Consider the following 23223-nt stretch of genomic DNA (forward strand, 5'->3'; position numbering starts at 1 on the left):
ATTCAATCAACTGGGGCAGGTTTCCCCCCACCCCCCAAAGCACAATGTTCTGCTGATGCAGCAAACTTCATTCAAAATCGCCCGAGACAATTACAAGGTTGACTGGCTAGCATATCATTAACACAGACAGCAACACTTGGGGCACTTGAGTGTGAGAGTACATTAAACATGCAAGCCCCCAGCAGGACTAAATGCATTGTGTACAATGAGCTAATACATTCACTTTTGAGCTGCATCACTTGAGATGCATTTGGGCTTTGTGTTAACTGAAGAGCTCCTTGAAGTTTTTCTGTAAAGCAAATGCACTAGCTTTTCACAAATAGTTTCAAAGATGGGCCCCTCTCCTAATGCTCTATGGTTTCAAACTTTGTCAAATTCTTGGAATTTTTGTGTCTCGTAAATATCCATGTTCAAAAGCCATGGAAACATTAGTGATTTGAGGGATGGGGTGGGGGTCTCCAAGTCTTTCACAGAAAGCTGATTTTTCTCTACTGCCAGCCTTCTGATAGGATACGCTTCATTTGATCAGTGTGATATATGTCCTACAAAGCATTAACTACCACTAACAAGCAAGAGTTCCAAACTAAGATCTCATTCCTGTGGGAGAGTGTGATGTTACCATTTTTTATGCAGATGAATGCTTTGGTAAAGCTCCTGATCAAGTTCTGTTCAAAGGGCTTGATGATATTCCTGAGCTCTTTTCATCCCATACAGCTTCTCCAGTGAGCTTGTTTATGTGGGTAATCTTCTCCACTGATACAGTTTATGCAGATAATCCTTTCAATCCTTTAGTAAATTGGTTCTGAAGTCATTGGGTTATAAAATCTCAGTGTCTCTCTCTCTCTGACCATGTGGTGACAATTATACCACAAATTTGGAAAATAATTCCAAGTGAAATTTCCTCCATCAGTCTTTTATTTTATTATGCTTTAGGCTTTTATTATGTTCAGAATCTCTGACTAAAAAAGATAAGCTGCTCAACTGTGAATTCATTCCACATTTATTCAATTGATTTATTATATTTGTACACCGCCTCCAACTTCTGTCTCTGGGCAGTTAATAACAGAAATTAAAACAGAAATAAAAACCTTAAAACAATTTAAAAACACAAGTAACGTCAAAAAGCTTGGGTGAATAAATGTGTCTTTAAAAAGTTGTCAGAGACGGGAAGGCTCTTATTTCAGCAGGGAGAGCATTCCAGAGTTTGAGGGTAGCAACAGAGAAGGCCCGTCCCTGTATAGCCACCAGACAAGCTGGTGGCAACTGCAGATGAACCTCTCCAGATGATCTCAATGAGCTATGGGACTCATAATGAAGAAGATGTTCTCTTAAATAACTAGGGCCTAAGCTGTTTAGGCCCTTTATGGGTTATAACCAGGACCTTATATTTTGCCCAGAAATTTATTAGTAGCCAATGTGGTTCTTTTAATATAGGAGTACACTGGTCTCTTCAAAATGACCCTGGAGACCAACCTGCTTGCCTCATTCTGTACCAACTGCAGTTTCTGGACTATGTACAAAGGCAGCCCCATACAGAGCACATTGCAATAGTCAAATCTGGAGGTTACCAGCATATGTACAACTGTTCTGAGGTCGTTTATCTCAAGAAATGGAGGGAGCTGGTGTATCAGCCAAAACTGATAAAAACACCTCTGGCCATCAACCGGAGACACCAGGGAGCGATCTGGATTCAGAAGCACTTCCAGATGTTTCCCCCCCCTCCATTGTGAAAACTGTCCATTTATTCCTACCTTCTGTTTCCTGCCCTTCAACCAGTTACCAAAGAACACATTAACCCGTCCCCTTATCCCATGACTGCTAAATTTACTCAAGAGCCTTTGGTGGGGAACTTTGTCAAATGTTTTTTGGAAGCCCAAGTATATTATGTCAACTGGATCACCTTTATCCACATGCCCAAGATACTCTCAAAGAACTCCAAAAGCATAGTGAGGCAAGACCTGCCCTTGCAGAAGCCATGCTAATTCTCTTTCAGCAAGGCCTGTTCTGCTATATGTTTAACAATTTTATCCTTTAGTATGCTTTTCATCAGTTTACCCAGCACATAAGGTAAGCTAACTGGCCTGTAACTTCCCGAATCCCCTCACCCTGCCATGATCCCTTTTTGAGAATGGGAGTTACATTAGCTGCTTTCCAGTCCTCTGATACTGATTGTAGGGATAAGTTACATATTTTTGCTAGGAGAGCAGCAATTTCACATCTGAGTTCCTTCAGAATATTTGGGTGTTTGCCATCTGGCGATTTGTTAATTTTTAGTTTTTCAAAACAATTAGAACATCCTCTCTTGTCACCTCAAATTGGCCCAGTTCTTCAGCCTCCAAGGCTGAGAAGCTCAGTTCTGGAATGGGTATATGGTCAGTATCCTCTGCCATGAAAACTGATGAATTATAATTATAATTCATTCAGCTTCTCTGCAATCTTCTTATCCTTCTTAATAATCCCTTTCATGCACTCATCATCTTAGGGTCCAACTGTCTCCCTGGCAGGTTTTCAGCTTCTGATATATGTAGATGTTTTTGTTATTTACCCTTGGCACTCCTAGCTATATGCTCCTCAAACTCTCTTTTTGTATCCTTTATTGTCTCCTTACATTTCTTTTGCCAGAGTTTATGTTCCTTTCTGTTCTCTTCATTTGGGCAGGATGTCCATTTTCTGAAGGAAGTCTTCTTCCCTTTTATAGCTTCCCTGACTCTTCTTGTTAGATACACACTGGAATAATCCTGAACTTAGTGGCACCTTTCCTCCTTTTTGGTATACATTCCAACTGAGCTTCTATTATTGTGATTTTGAAGAAGTACCATGCTTTTTGGAGCGATCTGACCCTCCTGACTTTTTCTTTCAGCTTCCTTTTTAACAGTTCTCTCATTTTTGAAAAGTTTCCCCTTCTGAAGTCCAATGCATCTGTGTTGGACTTCCTTGGCAGTGCTCCACTCGCATATATGCTAAATTGGATTACACTATGGTTGTTATTCCCCAATGGTTCAACAATTCTGACAGCAGGTCCTGGGCACCACTCAGAGTTAAGTCCAAGGTCACCTTCTTTCTGGTTCGTTCCATGACCAACTGCTCTAAGGCACAGTAATTTAGCATGTCTAGAAATTTGGCCTCTCTGTCAATACCCACACGTGAATTTTCCTAGTCTATGTAACAGTAATTGAAGTCACCCGTTATTACAGCACTCTCTCTCTCAATTCAAATCTGTACACCGCCTCAAACTTTCGTCTCTGGTTAACAATAACATAAAAAATTAAAACATACACAAATATCTTAAAACAATCTAAAAGTCAAAAATGCCTTTCTGATTTTTTTCAAAGGCTCTTTGACACCTTTCTGATTTTTTTCTCCAACTTCAGGTCACTCTCAGCGTATTGATCCCAGTGGGCAATAGCATGTCCCTAGTAACACATTTCCTTTCAGCCCTTGTATTGTCACCCATAATGATTATGTGGAGGACTCCCATCCTCCTGTGTTTTCTAGCCTGTTGGATTCTATCCCTTCTTTAATACACAGTGCTACTCCACTCCCAATCCTCTCCTCCCTGTCCTTTCTGTAGAGTTTGCACTGAGGAATAAGAGTGTCCTACTGGTCCTCACCGTTCCACCAGGTTTCTGTTATGCCCACTATATAACTATTTCTTCAGTAGCAACCAAGCACTCCAGCTCGCCCATCTTGGCTCAGAGGTTTCTGGCACTGGTATATAAATATCTATACACTGAATCTCTTACCTGGTGTGGGCATATGCTATCTCTCTTACTGTCATTTGACCTTTTTGAAAAGCTGGCTGTCTTCTCTACTCCTGGTTCTATTCTGTACCTTTTTGCTTTATCTGAAATGTTTGCACCCTCACACTTTAGGGGATTTTGCTTGCCAAACTAGATACCACCCAGTATCTACCAGGCCTTTTACAACAACCCCCACCAGATAGTATAAGCTATGTCAGTCAAGGGTCAAGAGAACATGTGATAGTTGTTCTTGGAATGTTCACACCATTCCAAGCAACTTGTCTACATCATCAGGAGTCACAAACTGAAACTGATCCACAATAACCACATAAGAGGAGTTGCTGGACTCTTCCACATTAGACTCTGCAATAATTGTGGGGTCCGAATCTGTCAGACTGAATAAAAGAGATTTTATACAAGAAGACATTGCTGTTAACCTTAAGGGCAACTATCAGGTAGGAAGTCTGTAAAATTGGTTCACCCACAAGGTGACCAGGCTTTTAAACAAGATCAGCAGCAGAGAATGAAATCACACACTCCTGCTGTAACACAAGAGAGCACCCCAGTGTACTAAAATTAGTTCAGGGGGATGTGAGAGAAAAACAAAAAGTCATTGCAATTGCAATTGTCAAGTTATAGAAATACATTGTGGAAGTGTGCTTAATTGTCTGGCCCTATCCATCCCCAGCACAGTACCTCCAGTGACTGTTGCTGGTGTCTGTCTTGTTTCCTATTAGATTATGAGCCCTTTGGGAACAGGGATTTATCTTGTTTGTTTGTTATTTCTCTACGTAAACCACTTTGGAAATGTTTGTTGAAAAGCGGTATATACATATTTGTTGTTGTTGTTGATCCAGATTAAAGCAATTTTTAGCTAGATGGATACACCACATACACGGAACAAGGAAACTTGTAAATGTTTCACCTTGTAAGGATGTTGCTAAGCTAGCAAATTGATAGTCAATCCGGTTAAAGGTTAGTTATCTAAGTTGTTTGTGGAACCATAGGACTGAATACAACCTATGAGACAATGTGATGTACCAATGACTATAAAAACAGCTGCTGCGCAGGCCAAAAGTGAAGAGAACAGAAACCGATGCTTTGCTTTCCATACCTCTACGAGCACGTACAATAAAGCATGAGATACCCATCAGCTGGGAGTCTGCATATGCTTTAAAGGATCTACAAGACCCCCTTAGGAGGAAACCTCTCAACAACATCCTTCTATCCACTTCTGGGAAAGGGGCTAGTGTGTATGCCCTATGATTGCCAGGCAACATGGCTAGTGAGGGGCTATGTAATGCTGCGCGCATGCCCAGAACGGCCGAGGGAGATACGGACACACGCCTGGGCAACACAGACGGACAGGCAAGGCTTTTATTATAGAGGATGACAGAAAGAGGCACCCAGAAGTTACTACTCCCCAAACATGCTTTCAAAACACTATTCTGTTTTCTATTACAATGGGGAGTACATTTCTAAAGTATTTCTTTAGCTTCGCTGTAACTAGGCATATTACCATGTCTTCCCTGTCATGTAATGAGAGGACAACTTCTATATTCTACTGTGCTGAAAGTATGGCTGGTCATAGACTGATCCCCATTTGAATCCCCTTCAGACTATATACTTCCACATGGATTGCATGGCACATGACTAACATTTTAAGAAACCACTGCACTGTATGGAAATTTATAATGTAGCTCACTCCTATGTGTGTTTGTTCATGAGTAAATTCCACTGGCTGATATTCTGACTAACACTACCCACTTCTAACAACAGTGATCATGCAGCGCTAGCCCTCATTCTTCTCTAAAGCATGGGTGTTCTTGTGCAAGAGTGCAACTATTCTCAGAGCTCTCTCTGTGCTCCAGACGTACTCTTTTACAGTGGAAGCATATTCCTGACCTTATCTAACAGGGATTCCCAGATGTCGTTGACTATAACTCCCAGAATCCAAGCTGCAGTGGCTTTTGCTTGGGGATTATGGGAGCTGTAGTGCACAATACCTGGGAATCCCTGTTAGAGGGAACACTGCTTCTGGAGCTCAGAGAGTACTCTTGCTCAAGACAGAGTATCCATGCTTCAGAAGTGTAGGGGTGCCTGGTTCTTAGAAGCATGTAGCATTAGTCAGGATGTAAGTTATTAAGGCTCTACACACAATCCATGTGTAGAGCCAAAATGGGGTCTGCGAGGGGAACGGGTTTGACCCGCTCTCCCCGCAGATGATCAGGTAGCACTCCCTGGGTGGCCAGATCAGCCGCTCAGATGATTTCCCAGCTCTGTCCCAGAGCCGTTTGGGGTGGTGGGGATCGGGGGCATCCTGGCTCCCAGAGGTTCCATAAGGCACCGTGCAAATGCGCGGTGCCTTGCGGGAAGCCCCCAGAGGCCGGGAGGCTTGTTGTAGCCTCCCAGTTGGGAGGCTACTTGTGAGTCATGGCAACATATGATCTTTTAACCTGCTTTTCTGGTGCTCATGCGCCTGAAGCCTGGGTTAAGCAGTGGGCTTCATAAGTGGGCTTGCTGCCAAGCCACCACCGGGAGCTGCGTGGCTCCCATTGCTGCACACAAGCAGCAGGAACTGGGCTGGGCTCCCTTAGCCTGGTCCCTGCTGCTGCTCGTGAGAATCGCCTCATGGTGTTTATCAGGGTTGACTCCCAAGTAAGTGTGCGTAGGATTGCAGCTATTTCAAATAAAAGGTATTTAGCCTCCAGACTCATTAATTACTTTTCAAAGCATTAAAGCCACTTTCTTCTTCTTCTTAAAAAAAAAATAAATCAAAAAAATCACTACTATTAATAACTCTAGGATCAAAAATATTTTGCACACCCAGAGATTGCAATTGAAGCTATTCAACTGGAGTTTACCTATGATATTGGATAGTTTTGTTTTCCAGAGGATAACAGGATAACCGTGAAATAGGTGTAGGACAGGCATGAGGTGGAGTCAACTGTCATCTCAGAACACAACATAACTGTGGTCACATAACTGCTATTATCATTCAGAACCTGTTTTCCAGAAGGAAATGAGATAATCTATCTTTTAGCTGCAGAGGCAGCCAGGAGTGCAGGATTTGTTATGGTGCCATGAATGGAGCCTGCCCTTGTTTACTGGAGATTTCAGAGATAAAGCAGTATTTCTTTATACACTGCTCAAAACAAAGTGCCCAATTAGTCTGTCAAAGACTGTATATACATCAGTTAGTTATGTATATACTAACTGAAAAACAAGCAACAAAATTCTATTTTCCTTCACGCAGCATATGAGGATCAAATAGACCACACTTTAGTTTTCCTGAAATATATTCATTTGTTGGTATTTATTCAAATTCTGTACTTTGGGCATTTCCCATAAAAAGACACATGCTCAATTTAATTTTGGATAAAGCTTCACTTTGTTTAAAGAAAGATATTTTAACTGTTAGATAAAAGATAACACATTTCACAGCAAGGGAATTTGGAAGCACATCAAAGATTTTAATTTCAGAAATTCCTGCTTGACAAAATCAGTCAAAGTCCTTCTCTTTTAAGGCTCATTGCAGGTGCTGTAATAGGTTAAAGATACCTGTGTGCTCTTGAAACTTTGCACATATAATTCATCCAAAGTGGAAATAATGTTGGAAGCCTGAAAATGCTTTGTATACTTCAACAGGAAATTAAATTGTTCCAGGTTTTTAAAAGGTGATTAAAAACAGACACCCTTATGAAGCTGCATTTGAATTCCCTCAAAGGTTTCAGAAAGCAACTAGTCACTATGTTTTCCTGTTTGTATCATTGCAAAGGCAACACACCTTGTAGCATAAAGGATTCACTGAAAGAATGTAGCGGAGGGGACTCATGTTTGGAACTGTATAAGCATATTAAAAAATAGAGTATATGAACACCATACAGCAGGATCACCTGGTTGATTGGGTGAATGGTTCTACTGAAAATTGTGTTCTTACATCATAATTGGGGCTTGTTCAGGATAGTGGTGTGCATGAACCAGTTTGAAGGCCATTCAAAAGGCCTCCGAACCTCGATGCCGGGGGGGTGTCTTCCTTTAAGAGCGGGGGAGGGTGCACCTACCCTTCCCGCCGCTTTCCCTCCACTGGCGCTCCGTTTTTAGGAAACTTCTTGGGGCAGCAGCATACCTCCCTGCTGTCCCTTCCCCCGTTCCTGGCCGGAAGTGACCGGAAGCAGTGATTGCGCGTGCGCCCACGTCGCATGGGCGCACGCACACCGCATATGTCACACACGTGACATGCATGCGTGTGTCCGTGTGATGTGTGTGACGGGTGTGCGCATACACACGGCGGGTGCATGAGCAGTCACTGTTTGCAGCCACTTCTGGCCAGGAATGGGTGAAGGGGCAACAAGGAAGGAGCTACGCTGCTGCCCCAAGAAGTTTCCTAAAAATGGAGCGCTGGCGGGGAAAAAGCGGCTATAGGGGTAAGTGCACCCTCCCCCGCCCTTAAAGGAAGACCCCCCACACCGGCGTCAAACTGCACTGCGGCGGTTGCAAGCACACCACTAGTTCAGGATTGCTTCCCAGGAAATAGTACACAATGTTTTAAAGAACTTAGAACCCATTCCCATCTTACTATGCAACACACCACCACCACCTTGCATAGATACTCATACTTTAGTCAAGAAAAAACATGTCTAATGTAACATCAGTTCAGGCACTAGTGTCCCAATGGATAAATCAAGATCAAGATATTCCATTATGGATAGTTGCCGATTCATTCACACATATACTTTTTGTAGAAAATTAGTTTGAAAAGCAGTCTTTCCATTTGCAAATATGTTGCCAAAGGTCTAAGAAGAAAGAAAGCTACAAAAGAAGTATGAAGGTACTGATAACACAGCCAAAATTGTTGTCTGAACAATATTTATTATTCATTCATTCATTCATTCATTCGATTTCTCTAGCGTTCTTTAAAAAAAATGGCTCAGGGCGGTTTACATTTTTAAAAACCCAATTAAAATCAATTAACAATTAAAACAGAAACTATAAAACACTATGGTTTTATATAAAACAGTATGGTATGTTTTATAGAAACTATAAAACAATATGGAAGTTGAGAGATATTTGATACATTAGTTTGCTGTTCACTGACCATATAGTAAAACCATTTCAGGGTTAAGACGGCCAGCTTTGTACTGGCTAAGTGGTTTGGGCAAGTCAGAAGAGATGGCCATGCAAACCTACAGGATTCTCTACAGGTACCAGCATGGGCAGCAGCAATATAGGAAGATGCTGAAAGGCATCATCTCATACAGCGCAGGAGCAGGCAATGGTAAACCCCTCCTGTATTCTACCAAAGAAAACCACAGGGCTTTGTGGGCACCAGGAGTTGAAATCAACATAACAGCACAATTTACCTTTACCAGCACTGAAGTCAATTGTAAAGAGCACTTCAGCACAGAGAGGACACAAGCCTTGCAATTAAGTTCAGAAAGGTCAAGTGATGCAAGAGGAGCACATAATAAATGTAGTGAGATGGGTGTTTGAAGAGTCATCAATCTGACAAGTATTTGCAGAGCCGAGGCTTTATGCCGGGAGAATCTCACAACTAAAGAGGAAAAGAGTCAGAATTCCAGCAAGGTATTTTGTGTGTAGTTTCTTAAATAGTTATACCAAGTGTTGTAAGATAAATACAATCTATACTGAAATTTTTGAACCTATTTAAAGTGTGCTATTTTAGATACATATGGCCAGACAGTATGCTGGAGCAACTCTAGTTTAAGAGCTGGCACACAAAGTTCAACCTAGGTGAATGAAAATGGCCCACATGGTGAGCAGCTTGAGCTCTGCCCTTGCACAGAGTCTGGATATTAGCTGCCTGGCAGGTTTGCCTCCCGCATGTGGAGAAGGAGACGGGGAAGTCATTTTTGCTTCTCTCCCCTCCCTGCTAAAGCCCTGATCACTGCTGCCAGGATTATATCCCTAAGACTTCTCCGCCCTTAAAGTCATGCACCAACCTCTTTAAGAGGAAAAGGATCAAGTTAGCTCCCAGTGGCCAAATAACAGGATAATGAAAGTTTGGGGTAGAAAAGAGGAGGTGTATGTGGAAGGACAAAATTAAAATGGAAATTCAGAATGACAAGACACTGCAGCTGCTAAGCGTTGAAGTCAGCATGGTGTAGTGGTTAGAGTGCTGGACTAGGACCAGGGAGACCTGAGTTCAAATCCCCATTCAGCCATGATACTAGCTGGGTGACTCTGGGCCAGTCACTTCTCTCTCAGCCTAACCTATTTCACAGGGTTGTTGTGAAGAGAAACTTCAGTATGTAGTACACCGCTCTGGGCTCCTTGGAGGAAGAGCGGGATATAAATGTAAAAATAAATAAATAAATAATGACAGCTGGAGTTAGAAAGTCGAGAAAGGGACCTGGAATTAAAGCACAGCTGAAATGAACAGAAATGTTGCTTTTTTCCCAAACATTCACTTTGTATGTAATTTAAGTGAAGCAATATATCAGTTTTCCAAATATATCAAATTTAGACATAATGTCCTATTTATTTTGGCATTATCCCTAAATTATCTGAGTCAACAAATCCTTCATAGCGATTAAAAAAAAAAATCTTTATAGACATTATTAAACAAGAGTCTGTCAAAAAGTATCAAAAACTACAACTACTATGAATCTCTGCCTCAATAACATGGCGAGAAACCTTATGGGGAGCGGGAAGCAGACCTGTGGTTTAGCCTTGCTTTCCAACAAGCCAGTTCAGGCAAATAGAAAAAAGCCTATTGCACAGCACTATCCTAAAAACAGGATTCCCATTATATTTTGAAAAACACTTGGTGCTTCTGTTATCTCACAGAGAACTAGAAGTCTCCTCTCTTCTCTTGTTGATAAACTGATTCAGCACCAGTCATTTCAATATAACTTCCCCACAGAAAACTGTCAAAACTTCAGGGAGACCCACAACAAGCTGTTTGGTCTACAACTGAGAATAGATCACAGAGCCAGAGTCTGCTGCACCCACTTCTGTTCTCAAAACAGCATATTAAGTCCCCTTGAGCTCAGAGAGAAGGAATCTGGGGTTTTAGAAGAGATATCAGTGATAGCTTGTTCTATATTAAAAAACAAATAAATAAAAGCAAGGTTTTTTCTTGCTCATTTTCAAATGTGAACAATTATCCTGGTAGAACATATCTACTATCACCTGAGCAAACATCAAGGAGTCATGAAAATGAGACAAAGGTTTATTTTTAACCAGTGTGTGGGATCACTTTTCCTTTTAAAGAATACCCTGGAGCTGTCTCAAGGCCTTATCTTTTTGGCAGCTGTTTAGAATTCTAAACTAGCAACCATACTACGAAATCCAGACTTTAGCTGATACATGTTCCTTTTCCCAGGCTTCTTGGCCAATGAGGAGAAATGGCTCCAGTAAAATAAATGTGGATTACTCTATCATCTGTCATTTTATCTGCCTTTTATATTTAAGTTACTTTCTGTAATAACACCCAAAAGCAGGCTGCATTGCAGATTGTAAGAAAAATGTATCACTATGCTCAAGCACACACATGAGACAAAGCTACAAATATCTGCTTTTCTGTTGTACAACCTCAAATTAAACAAGGTAGAAGTGAAATACATACAGGAATGGGTAGATTTCCTTCATAATAAGAACATAAGGCAGGCTACAAGGATCAAACAGTGGTTTGATTTTTTTTCTCGTTTTTAACTTTAATGAGTTAAACTACAGTTGCTTGAGTTAATATGTAATGGGGAGCTGCAGTTTGTCCTTAAAGTGAAAGCAAAAGCTCTTTCACTCTCCATGTCTTGGGGTGTGTGGGGATACATGGAAGACAGAAGCCTGTGGCTCGCTTAAGCTTGACTTATCGCAAATTAGTATTATATGCTTGAAAGTTTGGGTCACTGTCCAGAGGCCTTGAGAAAATCTTGCATTTCCTTCCTCAAGTGTAAGATGACTTGTAACAAAAAGATTCAGCACCCAAAAATGGTTGTTTTAATATATATCATCCTACATGCTCCTGGTTAGTAACTAGTTTCCCTGGAGGGCTGCTTTGAGTATGAATCAGGTAACAAGACCCTGACTCATACCTCCCAAAGTGGACATGAAATTGATTGCCAGGAAATTTAGAACCAACAAACGGAAGCACTTTTTCACACAACACATAATCAACTTGTGGAATTCTCTGCCACAAGATCTGGTGACAGCCAACAACCTGGATGGCTTTAAGAGGGGTTTGGATAACTTAATGGAGGACAGGACTATCAGTGGCTGATGTCTGAGGGATATAGGCCATCTCCAGCCTCAGAGGCAGGATGCCTCTGAATACAAGTTGCAGGGGAGTAATAGCAGGAGAGAGGGCAGGCCCTCAACTCCTGCCTGTAGGCTTCCAGCGGCATCAGGTGGGCCACTTTGTGAAACAGGGTGCTGGACTAGATGGGCCTTGGTCCTGATCCAGAAGGGCTGTTCTTATATTCTTATGGCAGTCCTGTTGTACGGATGCCACTCAATCCATACAACTATTTTGTCCCTGAGTTGGCAACTGGCAGTGGGGGGTGGGATAGGACGTACCCCTGAGAGAGTACATTTGGCCCATGGAGCCCTTCAGTTGCTGACCTCCATGATAAGCTTTAAAAAGAGGCAAGCTGGAGCAATACATAAATCCAGGCTCTATCACTGCTTTTGGCAATTCACTCTTCAGTGTGAATTGCGAATTGAGAGTTGGTTGTATTTCAGAATACAATATACTGTGTGCAATTAATGTGCTATCAGCAACTCTATTACTATATCCCCAATCTGGTTAAGAAGCAATTGTTATCATTATGGAGTTACCTACAGAATATGTAGAAGCACTGTATCATGCTAATTATGGCTACTTCAAGCTTCTAAAAAATCCTCTCTCAATTATGGCTAATCTCCAAGTCTTACATTGTTTTATAAAGTAGATAAAAATAATTCAATAGCCATCATTTCTGAGAAGATACTAAAATTACATTGCAATTGTATGCACAACTACCTGAGAGAAAACTCCTTGAATTCAATGGTTGACAATCTGACCAAATTACCTGATGAAACTCAACTTAAGTAGTCCATTAGAGTGAGCAGCACTAATGAGGACTATTCAATAGTCAGGATGTCAGCCAGTGAAATTTACTTCTGAGGAAACATGCATAGGTTTCAGCTGCATGTATGACTAAATACCAAGGGCACAGTCCAATCAACCTGAAGTTCATTTACATTTTCAGTTAATATACTGAAAACTATATCTTTGTGCTTCTTATAATGCTCTTAGTGATGGACTGTTGTTTCTGAATACTCACTGTAGGTGTCTACATTAACTAAATAGAACTAAAACTTTTTTTAAAACCCTGAAAAAATAGCAATTCTGATTTGTTCTTCCCGAGAGGAAAAGACCATTTGACAGATGTTCAAAGGAAGTTTAGTTCCAGTAACAAGGAGCTAAGTATTGGTGTCAACAGAAGTTAAATGCAAGGATTACAGCTGTCTACATATCTAAAAATAAAGACCGTCCCCACGCCTAACAATTTCCTGCATAGCTGTAGGAGTTACACAAATAGAGCTTCTCCACTGCAAGGGCTGCCCATTTCAATGGAGGATGGAAGGCAGTGTAGGCATTGCCTTTGAAATGGAGATGGACCCCCTGCTGCATTTTGACTGTGAGCTAAGATGATTGGTTATGATCTTCAGAGGCTTTATCCAGTCCATTGTGCAACACTCTATTGTGAAGAACAGCTATGACATTCCCATCAGAGACACAGGACCTCATAGTCACAGTGTCATCAAAGAGATTGAGCTTTAGTACAGCTCTTACCATTTTATTGCTATAGCATTAGTACATCATCCTCCCCCAAAAGCACTCCATATCAGCTACATGCTTTGGCTAAAGAGAGGTTTTATAGCATTCGTGTATAGACCTACTCTGGCTCATTTCAGCAGACAAATCGGTCTCAATCAATCAATCAGTACCTTTCCAACAGTTAAAGAATATGACTAAAACATCTTCTCTTACCTTGTTATAGTACTGCACCTGCACTGAGTGCCACTGTCCATCACTAACCCCTCCTGGAACAAATGGCGCAACTGTTGTAGTGGTTTCCCCTGAAAGATTACAAACAGGAGAGAGAGAAAAGAGTCACCGTAAAGATTGCATTTTATCATGCTTGTGACTAACAAAAGTGTTGGTTAACATTTGGGGGGGAAACTTACAGAAAAGATTAATATCACCCCCACCCCACAAATCCCATTTTGAATGCCTTGAGTGCAGAGTAGAGAAGAGATCTGCTTTTTTTCTGACTGAAGGAAGACGGAACAGTAAGACTGACAAGACATTAGCAATTATAAGTTCCAAGAACTACAAAAGCCACCCTACTGCCATCCAGTTTTAAGGGTGTGCACGGACCAAGGTTTGAGCACTGGTTCAGCGCCCAACTGGTTCAGAGAGGTCCAAACCAGTTCGGTGCCATGGGGAAGGGAGCGGGAGCTTTACGAAAGAGAAGAGCAGGTCCTTACCTGCTCTCTGCTGCTCCATGCAGTTTCCTGCTGGGGCAGCGCTCGTCCCAAGTACCCCCGTGTGGCGGTGCTGCTCTCCTCTTTCTTAGAGCTCCCCCTCCCCATTCCCTTCCCCGTGGCTCCAAACCAGTGCTCGAACATTGGTTCATACATACATTCAGTTCCCCCTCACAAATAAATGGCAAGACCACTAACTGTGATTTGGCATAAACTATATTAATACAACATGCAAATTATACCAATTGCAGGCATAAGAATATAGACATTTAACATCCTATACTCCTAAAGTATCTTCATGCTGAAGCAATTGGTTGCCCTAAAACCTTAGCAAAAGGAAGAGTAAAATCTTTGTTCCTGACAAATGAAAAGTGTATTTTGGGGAATATCACAAAAACGACTGTTACCCAAGGGAAGAATGTGCATTCTTGTGGTTTTCTCTTTCAAACTGGAATCTCATAGTACTACTAGATAAAGTGTTATGGAACAAAGAAACTTTTTTCTTCCCAGAAAATTGCAGAAGTTCTAACCCTGGAACTAACAACATTGCTTCCTGTCTTTCCCATTTAAACGTCTTTTAAAGATTTGATAAAGCACAATGTCAGATTAGTTTCACAGACCAGTACAACCAGCCTGGTGACTATTCATTGCTTTTCTGAAGTAATAACAAAACAAATATCTACAGCAAAAGTACACAAGGGCCCGCCACATTGAACAGGTTGGGCTTGTCATGATTGATTAGTTGGACAAAAGTTCCCATTACAGAAGAATAAGAGAAGTAAAATGTTAAGCACAACTAAGTCAATAATAAACCAATATATATCTCCAGCCCTGCTCTCATAAACAGTTACTTCAGTTTAACACACACACACCTGCACTATTCATACAGAGAGGAGTTAAAATGAGAGAGGAGAACAAATGTGGACCCTTTTTTTTAAGGATGCGGAAGACCCTAACTACTGTGTGAGTTTGTTTGTTTTTGGTATTGTTACAGGAAGAGGGCTCACTATTCCCCTTCCTAGAGTACCTCTGTCCACAATACAGAGAATATATTTTTGCACGGCTATAACAAAATATACATTCTTCCTTAAATCTGTGATAATTTCCTACTTACTTTAAAGGTAAAGTGTGCTGTCAAGTCAGTGTAGACTCCTAGCAACCACAGAGCCCTGAGGTTTTACTTTGGTAGAATAAAGGAGGAGTTTACCATTGCCATCTCCCATGCAGTATGAGATGATGCCTTTCAACATCTTTCCTGCATCACTGCTGCCCGACATAGGTGTTTCCCATAGTCTTGGAAATGTATCAGTGAGGATTCGAACTGGCAACCTCTGGCTTGCTAATCAAGTCATTTCCCCGCTGCGCCATTAGGTGGCTCCTATTTACTTTGCAACCTTGGTTATTCAAAGAAAATAAACCATTTTATAATTTTGATTCTTGAGTTGCCAAAATTCCAGTGAACCCCAAATAATTCTGCTATATCTGTGTGTCAATCAGACCTAAGGCTCAATGTCATATATTTTGTCAAAGGACAAGAAGAACACAGTGAGTCCTTTCTCAAGAGCAGTGAGAAAGGCCTACCCGGTTTGCGGGGAGGAAGCCCGGAAGATCTGAGGGTCGAGTTGCCAGGATGCACTGCCCTGTGCTGCCCTGCTCCCGGAGCTCCAATAATGCACCACTCAAGTGCACAGTGTATTATGGGGATCCCCCTTCCCCTCCTTGAGAACGTCATTCTCAAGCAGCCAGGGCTTGACACACGAGCAGAAAAACAGGAGAGCCATGTTCTGAGGGGAGACTTTGTAGGCAGGGTTGCCGCCATGGTGCCGCCGGGGTTGGGCCCACACCAGGCAGTTCACATGTGCATGCAAAACCAGTCTGGGCTCCCGCAGTGGCCTCTGATTTAGCAGTAGCCATGCCTAACTAGTTGCTGATAACAACTAGAGGCTCTACACACGATCCATGTGTAGAGCCTGGGAGGGTTCTGTGGGGAGAGTTGGCTTAGTCCGTTCTCCCTGCAGATGGGCAGTCACTTGTTGTTGGGTGGTTGGATCAGCCGCCTATACGACTACTGGCTCTGTCACGGAGTGAGACGGAGTCCGTCATGGAGCAAGTAGGGGTTGCAGGGATCAGGGGCTGCCTGGGCCCCAAAAGTCCCAGAATGCCTCACGCGAGTGTGTGGGGCATCCTGGGGAGACCCCTGACACCAGGAGGCTCATATTAGCCTCCCAGTGGGGGTCTCCTCATGAGTTGCCACAGTGTGGCGCTGCGCCAACTCCTGATTGGGAAAACGGGGTTAGCGGAATGTTCGTTCCACTAACACTGTTTAAGGGGAGGGCTTCTTTGGCAGGTTAGCTGCCAGAGAACCCCCGGGCTCGCCCACGAGTTCTCACAATGGGAGAAAACTGGGCTGGGCTCCTTTAGCCCGGTTTTCTCCCATCTTGAGAATAGCCTCCTAGTTTTTCCAGATTGGGATGCATATCATATCGCCATTCATACACAGAAATGGTCTTGCTAGTTCAGTGGGACTCAGAGGAGCACTCTAATAGGCATGTGCCCAAAACGTTTCAGAGGCCATTCTAAAGGCCTCCAAAACGTTTTGGCACTGGAGCGGTTTTCGGTGTTTCGGCACCGGCAGGGGTAGTACTTTAAGGGTGGGGGAGGGTGTACTCACCCCCCCCCCCGCTGCATTTCCCCTGCCGGCGCTCTGTAGATTTCAAGCCAGGGCAGCAGCATTCCTCCCTGCCGCCCCGTTCCCCCCATTGGCCGGAAGTGGCTGGAAGTTGCGAGCGCGCATGCGCCCGTCGTGCGTGTGCCGCCTGCCGTGCACACGTGTGCACGACGGGCACACGCGCGCTCGCAACTTCCAGCAACTTCCGGCTGACGGGGGGAATGGGGCGGCAGGGAGGAACGCTGCTGCCCCGAGGGGCTTGAAATCTACAGAGCGCCGGCGGGGGAAACGCAGCAGGGGTGGGTGGGTACACCCTCCCCCGCCCTTAAAGTACTACCCCCGCCGGTGCCGAAGACAATTCGTGCACATCCCTACACTCTAATGCTGATGTGGGTATGCACCTCCATCCAGACTAGCTAAATGCATAGGGGTACTGCTTTCACATGTGGTTCCCTCTTGCTGGATCAGAGCTTGGTTCTCATCATCTTCTACTATTACTGCTACTACTTCTTCTTCTTATATACCACTTTGGAGGAACAAGGCCTAGACCTCTTAAAGGTAAAGCTGCACTTTCAAGTTGGTGTCAACTCCTGGCGACCACAGAGTTATGTGGTTTTCTATGGTAGAATACAGGAGGGGTTTACCATTGACTCCTCCCGCGCAGTATGAGATGATGCCTTTCAGCACTTTCCTATATTGCTGCTGCTCCATATAGGTGTTCCCATAGTCTGGGAAACATACCAGCAGGGGTTCGAACTGGCAATCTCTTGCTCACTAGGCAAGTTACTTTACCTCTTGGGTTTCTGTAAAAAAGCCCCTGTACTGTAAAGTGTATTAATATTCCCAAACCTCTTCTTTTTTGTAAATAGCCCTTGTATTATGAATGAATTATATATTGCATCAATATTCCTAAAACCTCTGCATTATTGTAAATAGGATTTCTGTGCTTGCAAATCCTTATGTATGGAGAAGATGCAGGGTCAAAAGTTCACTTCTTTTTTGGTAGTTAGGCAGTTGATTTTTGGAGGAGGAAATATTCTTTTTAAAATGGAGGGAATTTTTGTTCTGAGTTAAAGGAAGTGTTGGGGAGAGAAACTGTATATAGAGAGTTTTTAGAGAGGGAGGACTGAGAAGTCAAGTAAAGAGTGCTGGAGCAAGTCAAAGATGGAGTTTGCAGAAGCAGCAGTTTGCTGGAAAGAGTCTGCTAAAGGAAGTCAGAGCTGGAGGTTGCAGAAGAAGGAAGAGAGCCTGGAAGTCTGCTAGAGGAAGTCCAGGAGCTCAGAGAGTGAGCAGCCAGCAAGAAGAGAAGCCTAGCTGAAATCACTAGAAGCAAAAGAAGAGCCAGGCTGGATTGAGCCCCAGACCTGTGCTGTAATCAGAACAAGAGACTACCCAGCAAGCCAGAAGCTGAAAAGAAAGCACAGAGGACTCTGCGTAGGGACCAGTACAGAGTCAGGCAGTGATTGCGTTTTTCCCATTTTTATTTTTCCCTGACCTGCTCTGTTAATAACTGTTTTGAATTTTTTGTTGTTGTTTTGCTGTAAAAGTGATGTATGAACTGAACAATTTTTTTCTAAAAGTAAACGTTCTTGTTATAAAAAAATTAGAAGATTGTTTATTTGTCTCTACCCCATGCCTATAAGCCTTTCCACACTACTGAAGGTTTTTTTGATTTGTTTTTTGTAACTCTTGATAAAAGGTGAAGGGCTATTGTAGTGGACCCAGCCATACCAAAAGTCTACTTGGTGGCAACAGTAAAAAGGTTAGGAGGAATAGAGGGCTGTTCTTCCACAGCGCTGGGATCTGTCACCCATGGTAATGCAGCAAGGTGGTTCCTCCACCATCACTTTTCAATAAAAGTTCTCTCTCTCTGTCTCTGTCTCTCTCTCTATATATATGTATGTATATGTGTGTATGTATGTATATATATGAATGAACATATAGTAGATACCAGCAACAGCCACTGGAAGGAAGCTGTGCAGGGAGAAAGACAGTTCCTCTCCCCCTGCTTAATACAAGAGATCCATCACTTGCCTCTTTGTTCAGTTCGTATACCAGAGGTAAGCCTAGGGACTGCCTCATTTAAAATGGGAAATGTGTTTTCACAGAGGATTTTTCGTAGAAAAAACATACAATAGAACATGCAGATATGCAGACACAAACAGATGTCTCAAAAATCTAATGTAATATATAGGATGATGAATATTCAAATGTAGGGTTGCTCTTTTCTCTATGTTCTTCTTCCAACATACTTTACCTCAAATCATTTGCAAGATGTATCTGGCTAAGCAGAAGCAAAACCAAGGTGAACAACCTTCCTTTTTATTGCTCTCTTTGTCTTGATAAAAAAAATGCTTGAAGGTAACAGACACCAACGAATGCTTGATACCATCTCGATAACAATCAGTTCTGGCTACTATAAGGCTGATTTCCAATTAGCAAATATAGAAAGCATTGCTTTGGGCAAAATGCTTTACATCTAATTATATATTTTGCATGAAATGCAAGAGAGTGCATTTAAGGACGTGAATCCTGATTTTATAAAGTTCCCATGACTCACAGAATTACACATAGCTCATTTAAGTCAAAATATTTGGCCTGAAGTCTTTTTAGTTCCATTGAAATCAATGGCCACCATCCAGTAATTCTCTAGCGATGTGGACATTTGTAGTCCCCCACTTGCATTATTGCCCCTGCAGTCCTTTCTCTACACCTGCCAAACCAACAAATCACTGCCTTCAACACAAGAAAACATGCTTCCTGTACTCATTTTCTTAGGGATGAATTCCATAATCTATCAGAATTCATTTTATTTACTTATTTATCATATTTTTATACTGCCTGATATGCACATCTCTAGGCGGTATAAAAAATTTAAAATAATATTTAAAAATCAGCACAGATTAAAATACACAAAACAATTAAAACAGCAGCATAAAACAGAAATAAAAACAGCATAAAACAATTATTTAAACAAATTATTAAAATTAATTCTAATTAAAAGCCTGTGAGAACAGGTGATTCTTGAGGGTCTCCCTGAAGGAGATGCTCTTATTTCAGCAGAGAGCATATTCCAAAGCCATGGGGCCACCACAGAGAAAGCCTAGTCCTGGGTCGCCAACAAACAAGCCAGTGGCAACCGTAACCAGACCTCTCCAGAAGATCGTAACTGGCAGCAGGGTTCATGACAAAGTATGCACTCTCTTAAATAGCCTAGACCCAAACCATTAAGGGCTTTATGGGTAATAACCAGCATTTTGTATTTCACCGGGAAACATATTGGCAGCCAGTGCAGTTCTCTTAAAATCGATGTTATGTGGTCCCTTCAAGTTGCCCCAGAGACCAATCTGGCTGCTGCATTCTGTACCAATTGTAGTTTCCAGACTACATACAGAGACACTCCCACGTAGAGTGCATTACACTAGTAAAGCCTGGAGGTTATCAGTATCTGTACTACCGTTTTAAGGTAATTTACCTCCAGAGATGGATGTAGCTGTCGTATCAGCCAAAGCTGATAAAAAGCACTCCTGGCCACTGCCTCAACCTGAGAAAACAGGGAGGGTTTTGTGCTCCGGAGCACTCGCAAGCTATGTGCCTGATCTTTCATGGGGAGTGTAACACCATCCAGAACAGGCAGAGTTAAACCATCTTTTGGGTCCCGATCTCTGATAGTCAGTACCTCCATCTTGTTTGGATTCAGCTTCAGTTTGTTATCCCTCATCCAGCCCATTACCACCTCCAGGCAGGCCTTTCGAGAAGATATGCCATTTCCTGATGAACTTGACATGGAGAAATAGATCTGGGTTTCATCAGCATATTGATAACACCCAGCACCAAACCTCCTGATAATCTCTCCCAGAGGTTTAATGTAGATGTTACAGAGCACTGGAGACAGTATGGAGCCTTGTGGAACTCCAGACTTCAGCTCTTGCTTGGCAGAACAACAGTTCCCAAGTGACACCATCTGGAATCTGCCAGAGAAGTAGGAGCAGAACCACTGTAAAACAGTGCCACCCAATCCCACCTCCATCAAGCGACCCAGAAGGATACCATGGTCAATGGTATCGAAAGCTGCCGAGAGATCCAAAAGGATCAGCAGAATCACACTCTCTCTGTTGATCGCCAATTGGGAGATCATCCATCAGGCTGACCAAGGCAATCTCAACCCCACCGGAAAGCCAGTCTGGAAAGGAGCTAAATAATCTGTGTCATCCAAAACTGCCTGGAGCTGAGAAGCAACCACTCGCTCAATCACCTTACCCAACCAAGGAGGATTAGAGACAGGTCTGCAATTTGCTAACTCAGAGGGATCCAATGCAGATTTCTTCAAAAGTGGTCTAATAATAGCCTCCCTAAGACAAGGAGGCATCCTATCCTCCCTCAAAGAAGCATTTATAATATTTACCAGACCCTCTCTTATAATATAATTACCAGATGAGATAAGCCGTTGGACAAGGGTCAAGAGAACAGGTTGTAGGACATACAGTCCGAGCAGTTTGTTCACTTACTCAGGAGTCACAAACTGAAAATGATCCAATCTAAACCCATTAGAAGAGTTGCTGGGCACCTCCACTTTAATTTAATTTAATTTAATCTGGATATATCAGATTTAAATTGGTAAGAATTTAAATCGATAAGAATCAAGGCTCATTTATTTTTGTATTTATAAACCGCTTTTTATGAACAGAAAATTACTGCTTTCAATCTAGAGTTATTCACTTTCTAAAGAATTTTATGACCAATTATGATGAGAAGCCCTTTTGTCTATAATGGATGTCACTAGTGTTAGAAAGATAGTACGAATCCAAGCTGTCTTACTTGTTGCTTCATACTTTCTCAATAAAACTATTTTCTTGGAAGATCTGGGAACCAGAAGCTTATATAATCATAAGGCATGAAGTTATACTGTATTAGCTTTGACAAAAAAGCTATTAAGAATACAACAGAAGTATGTGGCCAGTCTTCACAATTTCTGTATTTTCTTCTTTAGATAATTTATTTAGCCATGTTAATTTCTTTGAAGTCAAAATAGAACTACTTTTTGATTTTCTATTTCTATTTCCAAGGATTGAGCGAATGAATGATCCCATAATTCCTTAAGAAAATTGAGAGCACTCAGTACTTTGTAAAACTGGACATTTACAGCTCAATACTATGACAAATGCTCTTCAGTACTGCAAATATTTGACCATGAGTATTTGTGCATGTATATAAATTGGACCATAATGCAACAATATGAGAGATATGTATCTAAATGAAACCAACAACACCAATGAACCACAGGTGGGGGTGCCGACTGATGGACTAAAGTGAAAAAAAGATTTGGTATCATATGTAGGAAATCATAAGAATAAAGCAATGGGAAGAAAGCTGGTAAATACAGAAGCTACAAAAAAGGATAGGTTGAAACTTGTGATTGCCAAACAGATGGAAATCTGTTTTAGTGCAAAGGACATTCTTTCCCTGTAGATAAAACACTCCTCGTAGGCATTCTCCAAGTTCCATAGTTGGTGGCTGGAAAAAACACCAGATTTATAGCCACAAAAAAGCAATAAGAATAATTAACACAAGCTGCAAAGGGAATGGGATCTTGTCAAATGGATTTTAGACTGTACACAGTCTGTTCAAAAGGCAAATAAATCAGTGTGACAAGTGAATAAAGTCACTGATGAGTTTTCAAGATTACTGCTAGTTTTAGCAGGCTAAACAGACAGAAACAGCTTACCTGCAGAGAATGTCAGCTGGATCTGCTCTTCAATGATCTCAAGTGCAATAAAATCATGCTTCTCATTAAAACGGCCATTGTAGAGAATCAGAGCGTTTCTTTCTCTCGTTGCAAACCTACAGCAGACAGGGAAGCACAATTTTCACAGAAAGAGTAAGCTGTAGCCTAGCTGCTCTGTAAACAGGTCATGTAAGAATTGCCAGCCATTCTTTCAACACAAGAAGCACGCTTAGATGTGTCCCTAACTACAGCAATGAACCATTTTTCTTTCTCTTGGGGAACCCTCCAGTCTGGCAACTATCAGTCTGAATCTCTCCCTCCCACCACCACTTTAAAAGAAAATTGACCCTTCTGCTGCCCCCTGCCATGTCCAGAACACGGCACCTAGGTCTGGGCCTATGTGGTCTATTGGAAATCTTTCTCTGTGTATTTGTGATCAAGTGAAGGGGTGCACTTAGGGATACCACTGGGTGGGGGGCTAAACTGTTCTCTGTGCCTGGTGACCCCAGCTGTTACGAATCAAACTAGTTCCTTTCTGCACAAGAAAAAAAAGTCCTGTGCTCTGTTTCCCACACCTGCTGACATCCTAAGGCTGC

General features: G+C 42.2%; 1 protein-coding gene across 4 annotated transcripts in view; it reads right to left on the minus strand.

Moving 5' to 3' along the window:
- The window catches only part of CELSR1 (cadherin EGF LAG seven-pass G-type receptor 1), a 254205-nt gene that overhangs the window by 98083 nt on the left and 132899 nt on the right, over positions 1-23223 (minus strand). For all 4 annotated transcript variants that reach the window (XM_053254723.1, XM_053254725.1, XM_053254724.1 and 1 more), the window contains exons 4-5: positions 22628-22743; positions 13738-13826 (exon numbers count right to left, since the gene is read on the minus strand). In XM_053254723.1, the coding sequence (XP_053110698.1) occupies positions 13738-13826; positions 22628-22743 (205 nt within the window). The remainder of the gene's footprint in view (positions 1-13737; positions 13827-22627; positions 22744-23223) is intronic.

Source organism: Hemicordylus capensis, chromosome 5 (genome assembly GCF_027244095.1).
Source record: "Hemicordylus capensis ecotype Gifberg chromosome 5, rHemCap1.1.pri, whole genome shotgun sequence".
NCBI lineage: Eukaryota > Metazoa > Chordata > Lepidosauria > Squamata > Cordylidae > Hemicordylus > Hemicordylus capensis.